The 13,080-nt window shown below is 36.5% G+C and overlaps 4 protein-coding genes across 5 annotated transcripts in view; all 4 read left to right on the forward strand.

Annotated features, from left to right (window-relative positions):
- LOC105134862 (cannabidiolic acid synthase-like 2) overlaps positions 1-1,177 on the forward strand; it is a 1,849-nt gene extending 672 nt beyond the window's left edge. Inside the window, exon 2 of one of the 2 annotated variants that reach the window (XM_011039426.1) lies at positions 4-1,177. In XM_011039426.1, the coding sequence (XP_011037728.1) occupies positions 4-1,093 (1,090 nt within the window). In that variant the 3' untranslated portion in view covers positions 1,094-1,177. The other variant, XM_011039427.1, reaches the window with a different exon arrangement.
- Positions 1,178-2,335: 1,158 nt separating this feature from the next.
- On the forward strand, positions 2,336-4,253 carry LOC105134863 (cannabidiolic acid synthase-like). Its single transcript, XM_011039428.1, has one exon. The coding sequence runs from the start codon at positions 2,558-2,560 to the stop codon at positions 4,160-4,162; it is 1,605 nt and encodes a 534-aa protein (XP_011037730.1). The 5' UTR covers positions 2,336-2,557; the 3' UTR covers positions 4,163-4,253.
- A 2,643-nt stretch (positions 4,254-6,896) lies between these two features.
- LOC105134864 (tetrahydrocannabinolic acid synthase-like) lies at positions 6,897-8,782 on the forward strand. The gene has a single exon (XM_011039429.1). It carries the CDS (start codon positions 6,987-6,989, stop codon positions 8,583-8,585), a length of 1,599 nt encoding a protein of 532 aa, XP_011037731.1. The 5' UTR covers positions 6,897-6,986; the 3' UTR covers positions 8,586-8,782.
- A 1,676-nt stretch (positions 8,783-10,458) lies between these two features.
- LOC105134865 (cannabidiolic acid synthase-like) lies at positions 10,459-12,305 on the forward strand. Its single transcript, XM_011039430.1, has 2 exons — positions 10,459-12,153; positions 12,195-12,305. Exon 1 carries the CDS (start codon positions 10,483-10,485, stop codon positions 12,082-12,084), a length of 1,602 nt encoding a protein of 533 aa, XP_011037732.1. The 5' UTR covers positions 10,459-10,482; the 3' UTR covers positions 12,085-12,153; positions 12,195-12,305.
- The last annotated feature ends 775 nt before the right edge of the window (positions 12,306-13,080 follow it).

Consider the following 13,080-nt stretch of genomic DNA (forward strand, 5'->3'; position numbering starts at 1 on the left):
AGGAATTTGGCCTACTATTGGTGTTGGTGGTCACATTAGTGGAGGAGGATATGGCATGATTATGCGGAAATACGGCCTTGCTGCTGACAATGTCATTGATGCTCAACTGATTGATGTTAAGGGTAGAATCCTTGACAGATCATCGATGGGAGAAGATCTGTTTTGGGCCATTCGAGGCGGTGGAGGAAATACTTTCGGAGTTGTTGTCGCATGGAAATTGAAGCTGGTTCCAGTTCCACCTACAGTGACTGTCTTCACCGTCCCAAGAACCTTGGAACAAAATGCAACAAAGCTTGTCCATCGGTGGCAATCGGTTGCGAGTAAGCTTCACAAAGATCTCACTATTGCCTTAGTCCTAAGGAGAATCAATTCTAGTGAAGAAGGAAAGACAACAATATTAGCTGCATTCACTTCCTTGTTTCTTGGTGGAGTTGATAGACTCCTTCCATTGATGCAAGAGAGCTTTCCCGAGCTCGGTTTGGTTAAAGAAGATTGCATCGAAATGAGCTGGATCGAGTCTGTCCTCTATGTTGTCGGATTCCCAAGTAATGCATCCTCGGATGTTTTGCTAGGTAGGACTCCTCTAACTAACAGAAACTTCAAAGGAAAATCTGACTACGTTGAAGAACCCATGCCGGAAACTGCATTAGAAGGGATTTGGGAACGATTCCTTGAAGCAGATATCGACACGCCTCAAATGGTCTGGGCTCCTTATGGAGGAAAAATGGATGAGATCTCAGAAACTAGCATTCCATTTTCACATCGATCCGGGAATCTGTACAAGATTCAACACTTGGTGTTTTGGGACGAAGAAGGCAACGAGGCATCGAACAGGCATATAAGCTGGATCAGAAGGCTTTACGATTACTTAACTCCTTATGTTTCAAAAAACCCTCGAGCTGCATATGTCAATTATAGGGATCTTGACATAGGCATAAATAATATTCAAGGAAACACAAGTTATCGACAAGCAAGTATTTGGGGTATCAAATACTTTGACAATAACTTTGATATGTTAGTGTCTGTGAAGACTAGAGTTGATCCTACTAATTTCTTTAGAAATGAACAAAGCATCCCACCTCTCTCTTCCTAGCTAAAGGAGGGAGATAGGGAGAGATGAAATTAAATGGTAATAAAGATGTTGTCAAAAATAGTTTTTTCTTCTTTTTTATCACAATTTGTGGCCTGAGATTTCACTCATACACAGTTTAATTAGGTTGGTGAAAAATTGTGTTCTCGTATCTTTCACTTTATCCCTTGGCTAGTTAGCTCAGTGAAAAATTAGCATCGGTTATCCAGATATGTAATGCAATAGGCTTTCCCTCTACAGCCAGCACATTCTACAGATTCTTGCTGCTGAGTATTGCAATTCTACGTAGTGTTTCTGACTGGTTTACTCATAGTGGAGCACAGAAAAAGAGAGCTAAAACAGAGGAAAACAGGGTGGTTTCAAAAGGAAAACAGAGAAAACAGAGTAATTTCCAAATCAGAAAGAAAATACAAGGGGTAAATGTTAAAAACTTCGACCGAAATATGAATTAATAGCAAGACTTTAAAACTCCAAACCTTTGAAAATGACTCATAATAACATAGAAATTCTAATGAATTGCAATATTATAAGCATTCTTTAATTTCATATGTTGATTAAATGTGCTTATTGTGAAACCATTTTAACATTGTTGGCAAAGTCAACAATATTTTATCAACAATGTTATGCATCAATTTGTTAACAATGTTAGGCACAAATTTGGTGTCACCTACCTTACCCTTGTCTTTTGCATGGATGTTTGCCTATAAATAGGCAATGCATCCAAGCATTATAGATACACCACAAGAGAGAAAGAAAAGAGGGTGAGGAGAGAGTAATCCCACAAAATTATGAGGTATTTGTGAGATAGTAAGTGTGGTGTTTTCTCCTACTAATAGAGAGATTTTTGTTGTTCTCCTATTATTAGAGAGAAGTTGTATTCCCATATTACTTAGTAAAATTCTTCTATACTTGCCTGTGGACGTAGCCCAATTAGATGAACTATGTAAATTCTTGTGTGTCTCATTTTTCATTTATCTTGTTTCTTATCTTTTATCTTGTCGGGTTTGCATGCCAGTATTCTAACACTTATTGACTAATTGAAATAATTAAGTAAACGAAGTTTGGTGAGTCAAAATTCAGAAGTTTGGAATTAACTAATCAAAATTGGAAGGAAAAGGTCTGAATCTTGGAAAGAAATTTCAGAAAGGCTCATCGCATGTGTGGATGATGAGATACCGTTTCATATACTATGATATAAAATAGGATCATCTCCATTTGAACACAATATAATAGCTTTCATCTTGATCTGTTGTCAATGCAGATAACCGATAGTCCTGGAGGAGATGCTTTGTTATTTGCAGTCAATCTTCAACTTCAAGTTTCTTGCGATGCAAGTTCAAACATCTACTAATTTACCTTTTCTACTTTTAATCTGTTATCACAAATTTCTCTTTCTTTCTGTGGTAGTTCTTCTCTTCAGTTCTATAAATAAAATGGTTCCCCGCAGGGCTGTATGCTAAAAATCAAATGATCGAAATGATTTCTCTTAGTTCTTCAATGCTGCCGCTTCTGTTTGTTCTTCTCTTTTCATTCTCATGGGTGACTTCAGCTCACACTCATGAAGATTTTATTGAATGTTTTTCCCTTTACGTTGAAGACTCCACAGACATTTCCAAAGTCATTTACACCCAGAATGACTCTTCATATTCTTCTGTGTTGCATTTCGCAATACGAAACCTTAGGTTCAATTCTACTACCCTAAAGCCTCTTGTCATTGTTACACCGACGAATGTATCACACATTCAGGCTGCCATTCGTTGTTCCCAGAAAAATAATTTACAAATTAGAATTCGAAGTGGTGGCCATGATTTTGAGGGTCTCTCTTACATGTCTGTTCTGCCGTTTGTCATCCTTGATCTAATCAATTTTCGATCAGTCACCATTGATGTAACTAATAAAACTGCATGGGTTCAGGCTGGTGCAACTGTAGGGGAACTTTATTATCACATTGCTAAAAAAGGCAGAACACTTGCCTTCCCAGCAGGTATTTGCCCTACTATGGGTGTTGGGGGACACTTGAGTGGTGGAGGGTATGGAGCCCTGCTTCGTAAATATGGTCTTGCTGCGGATAACGTAATTGATGCAGAATTAATTGATGCTAATGGTAGAGTTCTCGATAGAAAATCGATGGGAGAAGATTTGTTTTGGGCCCTTCGAGGTGGTGGAGGAAACAGCTTTGGAGTGGTTATTGCGTGGAAAATAAAATTGGTTGAAGTTCCACCCACGTTGACAGTCTTCAATGTCTTAAGAACCTTGGATCAAAATGCAACCCAACTTATCCATCGGTGGCAATACATTGCAAATAAGCTCCATGAAGATCTCATGATCACGACATATATAAGAAGAGTTAATTCCAGTCAAGGAAATCCAACAATACAGGCTACATTTGCAGGTTTCTTTCTTGGAGGGGTGGACAAGCTTCTTCAATTGATTAATGAGAGCTTCCCCGAGCTTGGTTTAGCGAAAGATGATTGCCTTGAAACAAGCTGGATTGAGGCTATCATCCTTAACAGATTTCCAGGTAATACATCTTTGGAACTGTTGCTTGATAGGACTCCTCGATTTGTATCTAATTACAAAGCGAAATCTGATTACGTCAAGGAACCTATGCCTGAAAATGCGTTGGAAGGTATATTTGAAATGTTCTTGGAAGAGGACATTGAAACACCTAGACTGCTATTAGTTCCTTATGGAGGAAAGATGGACCAGATTTCTGAGTCTAGCTCTCCATTTCCACACAGAGCTGGAAATATATACAAGATTGAGCATCAGGTGTCTTGGAGTGAAGAAGGCAAGGAGGCATCTCAAAGACACATTGATTGGATTAGAAGGCTTTACAGTTACATGACTCCTTACGTTTCGAAAAATCCTCGAGAAGCATATATCAATTACAGGGATCTTGACATTGGAATGAATAACCTGGCAGGCAACACAAGTTATAAACAAGCAAGCATTTGGGGTAGGAAGTATTTCAAGAACAACTTTGACAAGCTGGTACGCGTGAAGACTGCTGTTGATCCTGCTAATTTCTTCAGAAATGAGCAGAGTATTCCGCCTCTCTCGTCCTGGTGATCGGAGGGGGATAACACATGACAGGGTTGGAAGAAGATTCATCACACTAATAATATAATTTTCTGTTTTAGATGTCTATAAAGTTCACTTCATCAACATTTATTGCATGGCATTTCATGCACGGTCCAATATTTTGATCATTGTAATAAAAATAAATATGGTCATTGGAGATATTTGAATTGAATGAAAAAAATTTCCTTCTATGATGATCTAAATTGTGAGATTTCATTCAAATTAAATATGATATATTGCTCTTGTATTCTTATAATTCGATCTTCTCCCTTGGCATAACGAAAAATTGGTCTTGGTCAATGCTCGTGCTCTTGAAGTGAGATACGTATCAAAGGCTCAAATTCAAGAGAAAATTCGGATGTGTCTAATGAGTCTTCTGATAAAACAAAAAAAGGAACATAAATTTTAATCCTATTATTGGATAGGGCTAAAATTTTATGAGTGTGTTCTACTTGTTTCTTGTGAGTTTAGCTGGCTAGCATTAACTGAGGTCAAGAACATGTCCAAATTAAACCTAGAAAATGCTGTTTCGGAATTTTCTCTGGTTGTTTTAGGATTCCTTTCTTAATCAGGTTTCAAAGTTTTATTTGATTTAGGTTTTTTAGGCTCCTTTTTAAATAGTTCTATGTATCAGTTGAACATGATCATAGGGTAAGCATCAGCAGACACTATTCTCTATATTTTTGAGGAAGAGAAACAGAGAGGCAAAATCAAGAAAACAGAGTAGTTTATGAGAAGAAAACAGAGAAAACAGTGTATTTTTAATATAAAAACAGAGAAAACAGAGAAATTTAAATACTTCAAAAGACACAGATCACCAAGGGCAGGTGTTGAAAGATCATTCTCTCTATTAAATATTTTTGAAGATGACATAAAGTTTATTAATTTGCATGTCTAGAAATATTATAAGCTTCCTTCAATGGTTGAATGAGCGTGTTCATCTGATTGCATGCTCGAAGATTACGACACACAAGGGCTTCTGAAGCCATCATTGAACAGTGCTAAGAAGAAGTATCATTTATGAATCAAAATCCAACTGCTTGGACATTGACTAATCAAATTTGAAATAGAAAATGTCGAATACTAGAAAAGTAGTGCATATGAGCGGAAGAAAGTACTGTTTTGGACAGCTCCATTCGAAGGTAATGTGATGATAGCTTAGGTTACACACACATGTAGAACCGAGTTTAGATAAACGGGTAGACTGCTAACACAAACCATCTGATGAGCTAGTATAGAACAATGATAGAAACTAGTTAACTAGTCGACTGGTCCAACCAACCAATTAACTAGTTGATTAGGATTTCTTGTTATCTTCAACAGCCCATAATTTGACATTAAATCAGTTTGTTTAAAGCTAACTAATATCCTAATACATAAATTAAAACCCTTAAATCCTACAATCACCCTAAACACTTCTTAAATCCTTCCATAATTAATCTCTTTGTGAAAAAAAAAACTAAAAAGAGAATCACTGGCTTGTTTCTTTAATCTTTCTTGAATCAAAACTTAAGCTAAAACCAAAATCTCTGGATATATGAGAGGAAGTTATAGTAGAGAGAAGAAAAGATGAAAAGAGACAAACAATTCTCAGATAATTTTGTTTTTTAAATATCTAAGTTAGTTGGGTTGAGTTTGAGCTGAACTTTAAAGTTGGATCTAATGAGCCACGAATATAGTTCTTACAAGATCAAAGCAGTCCAAGTTCAAAGATATATCCATGGAACACCTAACCTTCACGATTCAATTACATAGGAGGCAACTGGATTATGTATATGTTGAATGTGATCAACGACCATTTACTATCAAACGCTTACATCTAAATCACATATTAATTGAGAACATAGTTTCTAAGAACCAAAACTGATGTAGAGGGTTTTGAACAATAGGATGTGGATTTGTTTAATAGACGATATGGAAAGATTAGTAGACACATTTACGAACTAGTGAGATAGATATAAGCCTAATAAGAAGTTTAGCTGTGCCCAACGACATCAACTTTCTCAAGAGTCTAAGGTCCTTGTTCTATAGGAGGGCCAGCTTGTTCACATCAGAAAAGCCTTCAAAAAAGGGCTCAGAAGATACTGTCTGATTTAGTTTTATTATTTTCATCTTAATTTCAGATTTCAGCCTTAATATCGATTTTTGTTTTTACTTTTTCCATTTGTTTAGGGATTTTGATTTTCTTTTCTTGTAAGGGTCGATTTCGGACTTATTTAAAGGGTTGTAATTTGTTTTGAAGAGGTACATAATTAGAGAATAATTTATTTAGTAATTAAAGGAATGGATAGGGTTCCTGTTGTGGACTCTTTTCGTGAATCCTAATCTGAATAGGTTCAGCCGTCTCAAAGACCAAGCAGAAAATAGAGTAATTTGAAGATAAAAACAGAGTAGATGAGAACAATCACACTAATTTCAAAGTGACAAGGGCAAAGGTTACTAAGGGCACGTCTTGAGATGGATGATCATCGAAACCACCTATTAATTGCAGGTATCCAAGAAATTTCTCCTACTTTGAAAGACTGGGACAGGCGAGGAGATTTGAAGCACTTGCTGCAAAATTCAAAATCTTGGCATTGAATACTAAATATTGAAATAGAATATATCAAATAATTTGAAAATAGTGCTTACTAAGAACCGAGAATTCGCAGATAATATTTTTTTTATTAAATTCTTAATCTATTTGGAATCCCAGCTCTTCTCATTTTAATTTGCTTGTTTCTTAAGCTAGAATTCTCCTTTACACTATAAATTTGGGACTGCCTTGCAGGTTTCTCCACTCAAAAACCATAAGCGCATAGTAGAAAGAAAAATGACTTCTCTGAGCTCTTCAATGCTGCCATTTCTAATTTGTCTTCTCTTTTCGTTGTCATGTGTAACATCAGCTCGTCCTCATGGAGATTTTCTTCAATGCCTTTCCCTTCATTCTGAGGACTCCACAGCCATTTCTAAAGTTATTTACACGCCAAAAAATTCATCATATTCTTCTATCTTGCATTTCTCTATACGAAACCCCAGGTTCAATTCTTCTGAACTGAAACCTTTTGTCATTGTCACACCAACGGATGCATCGCACATCCAGGCTGCCATCCATTGTTCCCAAAAACACAAGTTAGAAATTAGAATCCGGAGTGGCGGTCATGATTTTGAGGGTCTATCTTACATGTCTACTGTCCCATTTGTCATTGTTGATCTGATCAATCTTAGATCAATCACTGTTGATGCAACCAATAAAACTGCATGGGTCCAGGCTGGTGCAACACTAGGGGAACTTTATTATAGAATTGCAGAGAAAAGTAGAACTCTTGCTTTCCCTGCTGGTTCTTGCCATACTATTGGTGTTGGAGGACACTTTAGTGGGGGAGGATATGGCATGATCTCTCGCAAATACGGCCTTGCTTCAGATAATGTGATTGATGCTCAATTAATTGATGCTAAAGGAAGGATCCTTGATAGAGAATCAATGGGAGAAGACCTATTTTGGGCCATTCGAGGCGGTGGAGGGCAAAGCTTTGGAGTGGTTATCGCATGGAGAATCAAGTTGGTTGAAGTTCCACCAAAAGTGACCGTCTTTACTGCAGCAAGAACCTTGGAACAAAATGCAACCAAGCTCATCTATCGGTGGCAATACATTGCGAATCAGCTTCCTGAAGACATCATCATCGATGTGCTTGTAAGCAGAGTTAATTCTAGTGAGGAAGCAAAGTCAACAATACAAGCTGCATTCTTTTCCTTGTTTCTTGGTGAGGTTGACCAGCTTCTTCTTTTGATGCAAGACAGCTTTCCTGAGCTTGGTTTGGCCAAAGATGAGTGCACGGAAATGAGCTGGATTGAGTCTGTCATCTACATTGGTGGACTTCCAAGCAACGCATCCTTGAATGTGTTACTTGACAGGACTCCTCAACCCTCATTACAATTCAAAGCAAAATCTGACTACGTTCAGGAACCTATACCTGAAATTGCATTTGAAGGGATATGGAAAAGGTTCTTTGAGAAAGACATCGAGATGCCTCTATTTTTCATGTTCGCTTATGGGGGGAAAATGGATGAGATTTCGGAGACCAGCACTCCATTTCCTCATAGAGCTGGCAATCGATACATATTTGCCCCCGTAGTGTCTTGGAGTGAAGAAACCAAGGAGGCATCCCAAAGGCATCTAGCTTGGATCAGAAGGCTGTACACGTACATGACTCCTTATGTTTCAAAAAATCCTCGAGAAGCATATGTCAATTATAGAGATCTTGACCTAGGAGTGAACAACCCGGGATACACGAGCTATAAACAAGCAAGCATTTGGGGTCGGAAGTATTTCAAGAACAACTTCGACAGGTTGGTTCGCGTTAAGACTGAAGTTGATCCTACCAATTTCTTCAGAAATGAACAGAGTATCCCACCTCTCTCATCTTGGTGATCAAAGGGAGCTACTTGGAGATTTCGCTAAAACAAGATTAATGCTAATAATAATACTTCTCTTATGTATGAGACTTCAGCATGGCCCAATAATAATTTAGATCATGTGAATTAGTTCATAAAATTTCCTTTTGTAATGATCTAAAGTGTGAGATTTCACACAAATTCAATACGATGTTGTCTTTTGTATGTTAAAAATTCTGATTTTCTTCCCTGTCAAAAAAATTGATCCTCATCAAAGATTATATCCTCGAAAATTTATTTTAATTTTCTTCCACCTTGTCATAAAAACTTCCTCCAATTCCATCATGGCTGTGAAGGCAAGGTTCAGCCTGATATCTATTCTTTGCTCACTTCCTTTTTGAGTGTTGCAGAACTTTATATTTTCTGCTTGGTCATTTATAATTGAAGATGAAGGAATGGAGAACAAAACATCATCAAAAGTAATCATCTACTTGGAAATTTCTAGTTATTTAGCTTTAAAATAGTTTATAGACTCAAGACAGACAGATACAGGACCTAAACAAAGAACAACAGAGTAGTTTGTAAATAGAAACAGAGAAGACGGAGCAGTTTCAGATCACATGGCACAGGTTACACAGATCAAGCCCTGATAATTATGATCAAGCCACATATTAAATTTGAATATGATAAATAATTTTTTCTTCGAAAATGACAAGAAAAATTCAGAACTTCAAATGACTAATAGCATTTTAAACTTCTTTAATATAATGGGTTGAATAGTTGTGCTTATCAGAAATTGGTGGCAAGTTCGAATAATGACATGCAAGGAAATCTGAATCTGCTATCGAATTATAATAAAAAGATATATAATTTCTAAAGCCAATTTTCAAATCAAAATCGAAATAGAAAATGTCGAATACTAGGAAAGAGTTATTTTAATAGTTACATTGGTAGACAACATGATCAAAAAAAAATTTCCAAGAAATTGTGGAAATCTTTTTTATTTTAACAATCAATTTCTTACTTCAAGTTTCTTGTGTGGCAAGTTTTTGGTTAAGTTATTAATTGATTTGAAATCTTTGTTTCTTTTTCATAGCTGTTGGACCTGTCCAAAGAGCTAACCATGAAAAAAGACTTCGGTCCTAGAGCTACGTAAGGTGTCAACTTATGAGTCATTAATTCAATATAAATCAATTGTTTTTTAATTAAAATGATATTATTTAATTCTTATTTTTTCTTAAATATTTTTTTGTGGTTATTAAACTTTTATTAAATTCAATTAAATTTTTTTTTTAATTGAGTTCTTCAACATACAATCTTGAATTTTTCTTTTTAAAATTAAATTTTTTTTTATTAATAGAATCTTCATTAGTTGAACATATGCAGTTCAATTTTTTAATTTTATGTATTTTAATCTTTCTCAATCAATTTTTAGCAATTTCCTAGGAAGTATGATATGTTCTTATATATATATTCTTCCAATAATTTTTTTTTTGTATTTTTATGTTTATATGAGCCCCAAAAATAATAACAACACTACATATGAATATGAATTGTAGACATAATAACTAACATGATTGGGTACAGTCGATATCTTTGAAATTTCAACAATCAATAAAATGCAAATAAGCTTTCTTTAACCCAAGTGGTTGACTTCAAGGCTAACTTGAACTTCGTGGTAACTTCCAACTTTGAAAGATTTTGTTATGCTGAGGAGATTTGAAGCCGCTTTTGACTTGTAGCAATAAGTTAAGGATTTTTCATGGCACAAAATTCAAAAGTTGATGCATTGACTAATATAATATGACAAATTCTTGATCTGACCTTTCCACCTATGTCCTCAATTTCTTTCTTCCTTGGATAAGAAGTCTTCTTGATTATACTATAAATGAAGGAGCCCTTGCAAGCTTCATTGCTCGAAACCATAGTGATTGATGACTTCTCTTAGTAGTTCAATGCTACCATTTTTGTTGATTCTTCTATTTCCTTTCTCATGGGGGACATCAGCTCACACTCATGAGGATTTTCTTCAATGTCTTTCCTTCTATTCGGAAGACTGCGCAGCCACTTCTAAGGTCATTTACACCACGAACAACACTTCATATGCCACTGTTTTGCAGTTCTCGATACGAAATCTTAGGTTCAATTCTTCAAAATCAACTCCTGTAGTTATTGTTACACCAACTAACTTGTCACATATTCAGGCTACCATTCATTGTTCCCAGAAACACAATTTACAGATTAGGATTCGAAGTGGCGGGCATGATTATGAGGGTCTTTCTTATATGTCTGTTCTGCCGTTTGTCATCCTTGACCTGATCAATCTACGTAAGATTACCGTTGATTTGTCGACTAAGACTGCGTGGGTTCAGGCTGGTGCAACTCTAGGTGAACTTTACTATAGCATTGCTGAGAAAAGTAGAACTCTTGCTTTCCCTGCAGGTGCTTGTCATACTGTTGGTGTTGGAGGGCAGTTTAGTGGAGGAGGGTATGGAGGGTTGCTGCGTAAATATGGTCTTGCTGCGGATAACGTAATTGATGCAGAATTAATTGATGCTAATGGTAGAGTTCTTGATAGAAAATCGATGGGGGAAGATTTGTTTTGGGCCATTCGAGGCGGTGGAGGAAATAGCTTCGGAGTCGTTACAGCTTGGAAAATAAACTTGGTTAAGGTTCCGCCTACAGTGACCGTCTTTGCTGTCCCAAAAGTCTTGAAAGAAAATGCAACCAAGCTTATCCATCGTTGGCAATACTTTGCAAATAAGCTTCCTGAAGATATCGTCATTGCAGCATATGTAAACAGAATTAATTCTAGTCAAGGAGGAAACCCAACAATACAAGCAACATTCACTTCTTTATTTCTTGGTGGGGTTGATAGACTTCTTCCACTGATGCAAGAGAGCTTCCCTGAGCTTGGTCTTGTAAAAGATGATTGCATTGAACTGAGCTGGATTGAGTTTGCCCTCTTCCTCGCTGGATTTCCAAGTAATGCATCCTTGGATGTGTTGCTTGATAGGACTCCTCAATCCATAACAAGTTTCAAAGCAAAATCTGACTATGTTAAACAACCCATGCCTGAAACCGCATTAGAAGGGATGTGGGAAAGGTTCTTCGAAAAGGACATTGAGTCCCCTAGTTTGTTCATGATTCCTTATGGGGGAAAGATGGATGAGATTTCTGAGTCAAGCATCCCATTTCCACATAGAGCTGGAAATTTATACAAAATTCACTACTATGTGGCTTGGACAGAAGAAGGCAAGGAAGCATCCGAAAGGCATATTTCTTGGATCAGAAGGCTTTACAGTTACATGACTCCTTACGTTTCCAAAAATCCTCGAGAAGCATACGTCAATTACAGAGACCTGGACCTCGGAATAAATAACCTTGCAGGCAACACAAGTTATAAGAAAGCAAGCATTTGGGGTAGGAAGTACTTCAAAAATAACTTCGACAAGCTGGTACGCATAAAGACTGAAGTTGATCCTGCCAATTTCTTCAGAAATAAGCAGAGCATACCACCTTTCTCATCTCGGTGATTAAAGGCATAAGAAGAGAAAATTAATGTAATACATAATTATATATTTCATCTGGATAGACATCAATAAGCAGAGCATACCACCTATCTCACTAACTGTCCAGCTGCAAGAGTTATCCGTTTTAAGATCAATCTTTCCACTGAGATACTTTTGAAGGTATCCAAGAAATATGTGAGATTTCATTCAAATTCAATAATATGCTGTCGTTTCAGATTTTCTAAGATTGAAGGTTGAACAATTGGGATCGATGTGGAGAGTTTCAATTTCTCTATATTCAAAAGCTTGGACTTTGACTAATAGCGAAGAAGATAAAGATGGTACTGCAATAATAATATTAATGCCGAACAACAAACAACCTGTTAATTAATGGAGAACAAAAGGTGTGAAACCACCTAACAATGTTAGGTATCAAATTGTTAACAATATTAAACATAAATTTGGTGTCATCTACCTTACTCTTGTCTTTTGCATGGATGTTTGTTTATAAACAGGCAATGCATCCAAGCATTATAGACACAACACAAGAGAGAAAAAAGAAAGGATAAGGAGAGAGTAATCCCACAAAATTGTAAGGTATTTGTGAGATAATAAGTGAGGTGTTTTCTCCTAATAATAGAGAGTTTTTTTTATTATTCTCCTATTATTAGAGAGAAGTTGTATTCCCACATTACTTAGTAAATCCTTCTATACTTGCCTGTGGACGTAGCCAAATTGAGTGAACCACGTAAATTTTTGTGTCATTTCTCATTTTATCTTGTTCCTTACTTTTTATCTTGTCAAGTTTGCATGCCAGTATCCTAATAAAAGGCACATCCCACCTACTTCTTGTCTAGCTAGAAGTGGAAGAAATGATGGCACCTATCTCACTAACTGTCCAGCTGCAAGTGAAAATAAAGATGATCACAAAGAGATGAGTTGTAGTAAGGTGAAATGAGTTTGCATGGCATGTGTTGGAATGAGCTGGATCTATTCCAACTCGCTGCGGAAACACAGCAC

The sequence above is a fragment of the Populus euphratica genome, unplaced genomic scaffold (genome assembly GCF_000495115.2).
Source record: "Populus euphratica unplaced genomic scaffold, PopEup_1.0 scaffold120.1, whole genome shotgun sequence".
In the NCBI taxonomy this organism is placed as follows: Eukaryota; Viridiplantae; Streptophyta; class Magnoliopsida; order Malpighiales; family Salicaceae; genus Populus; species Populus euphratica.

Coding starts and splice junctions, on each gene's coding strand:
- LOC105134863 (XM_011039428.1), top strand. CDS start 2,558: ATGATCGAAATGATTTCTCTTAGTTCTTCAATGCTGCCGCTTCTGTTT.
- LOC105134864 (XM_011039429.1), top strand. CDS start 6,987: ATGACTTCTCTGAGCTCTTCAATGCTGCCATTTCTAATTTGTCTTCTC.
- LOC105134865 (XM_011039430.1), top strand. CDS start 10,483: ATGACTTCTCTTAGTAGTTCAATGCTACCATTTTTGTTGATTCTTCTA.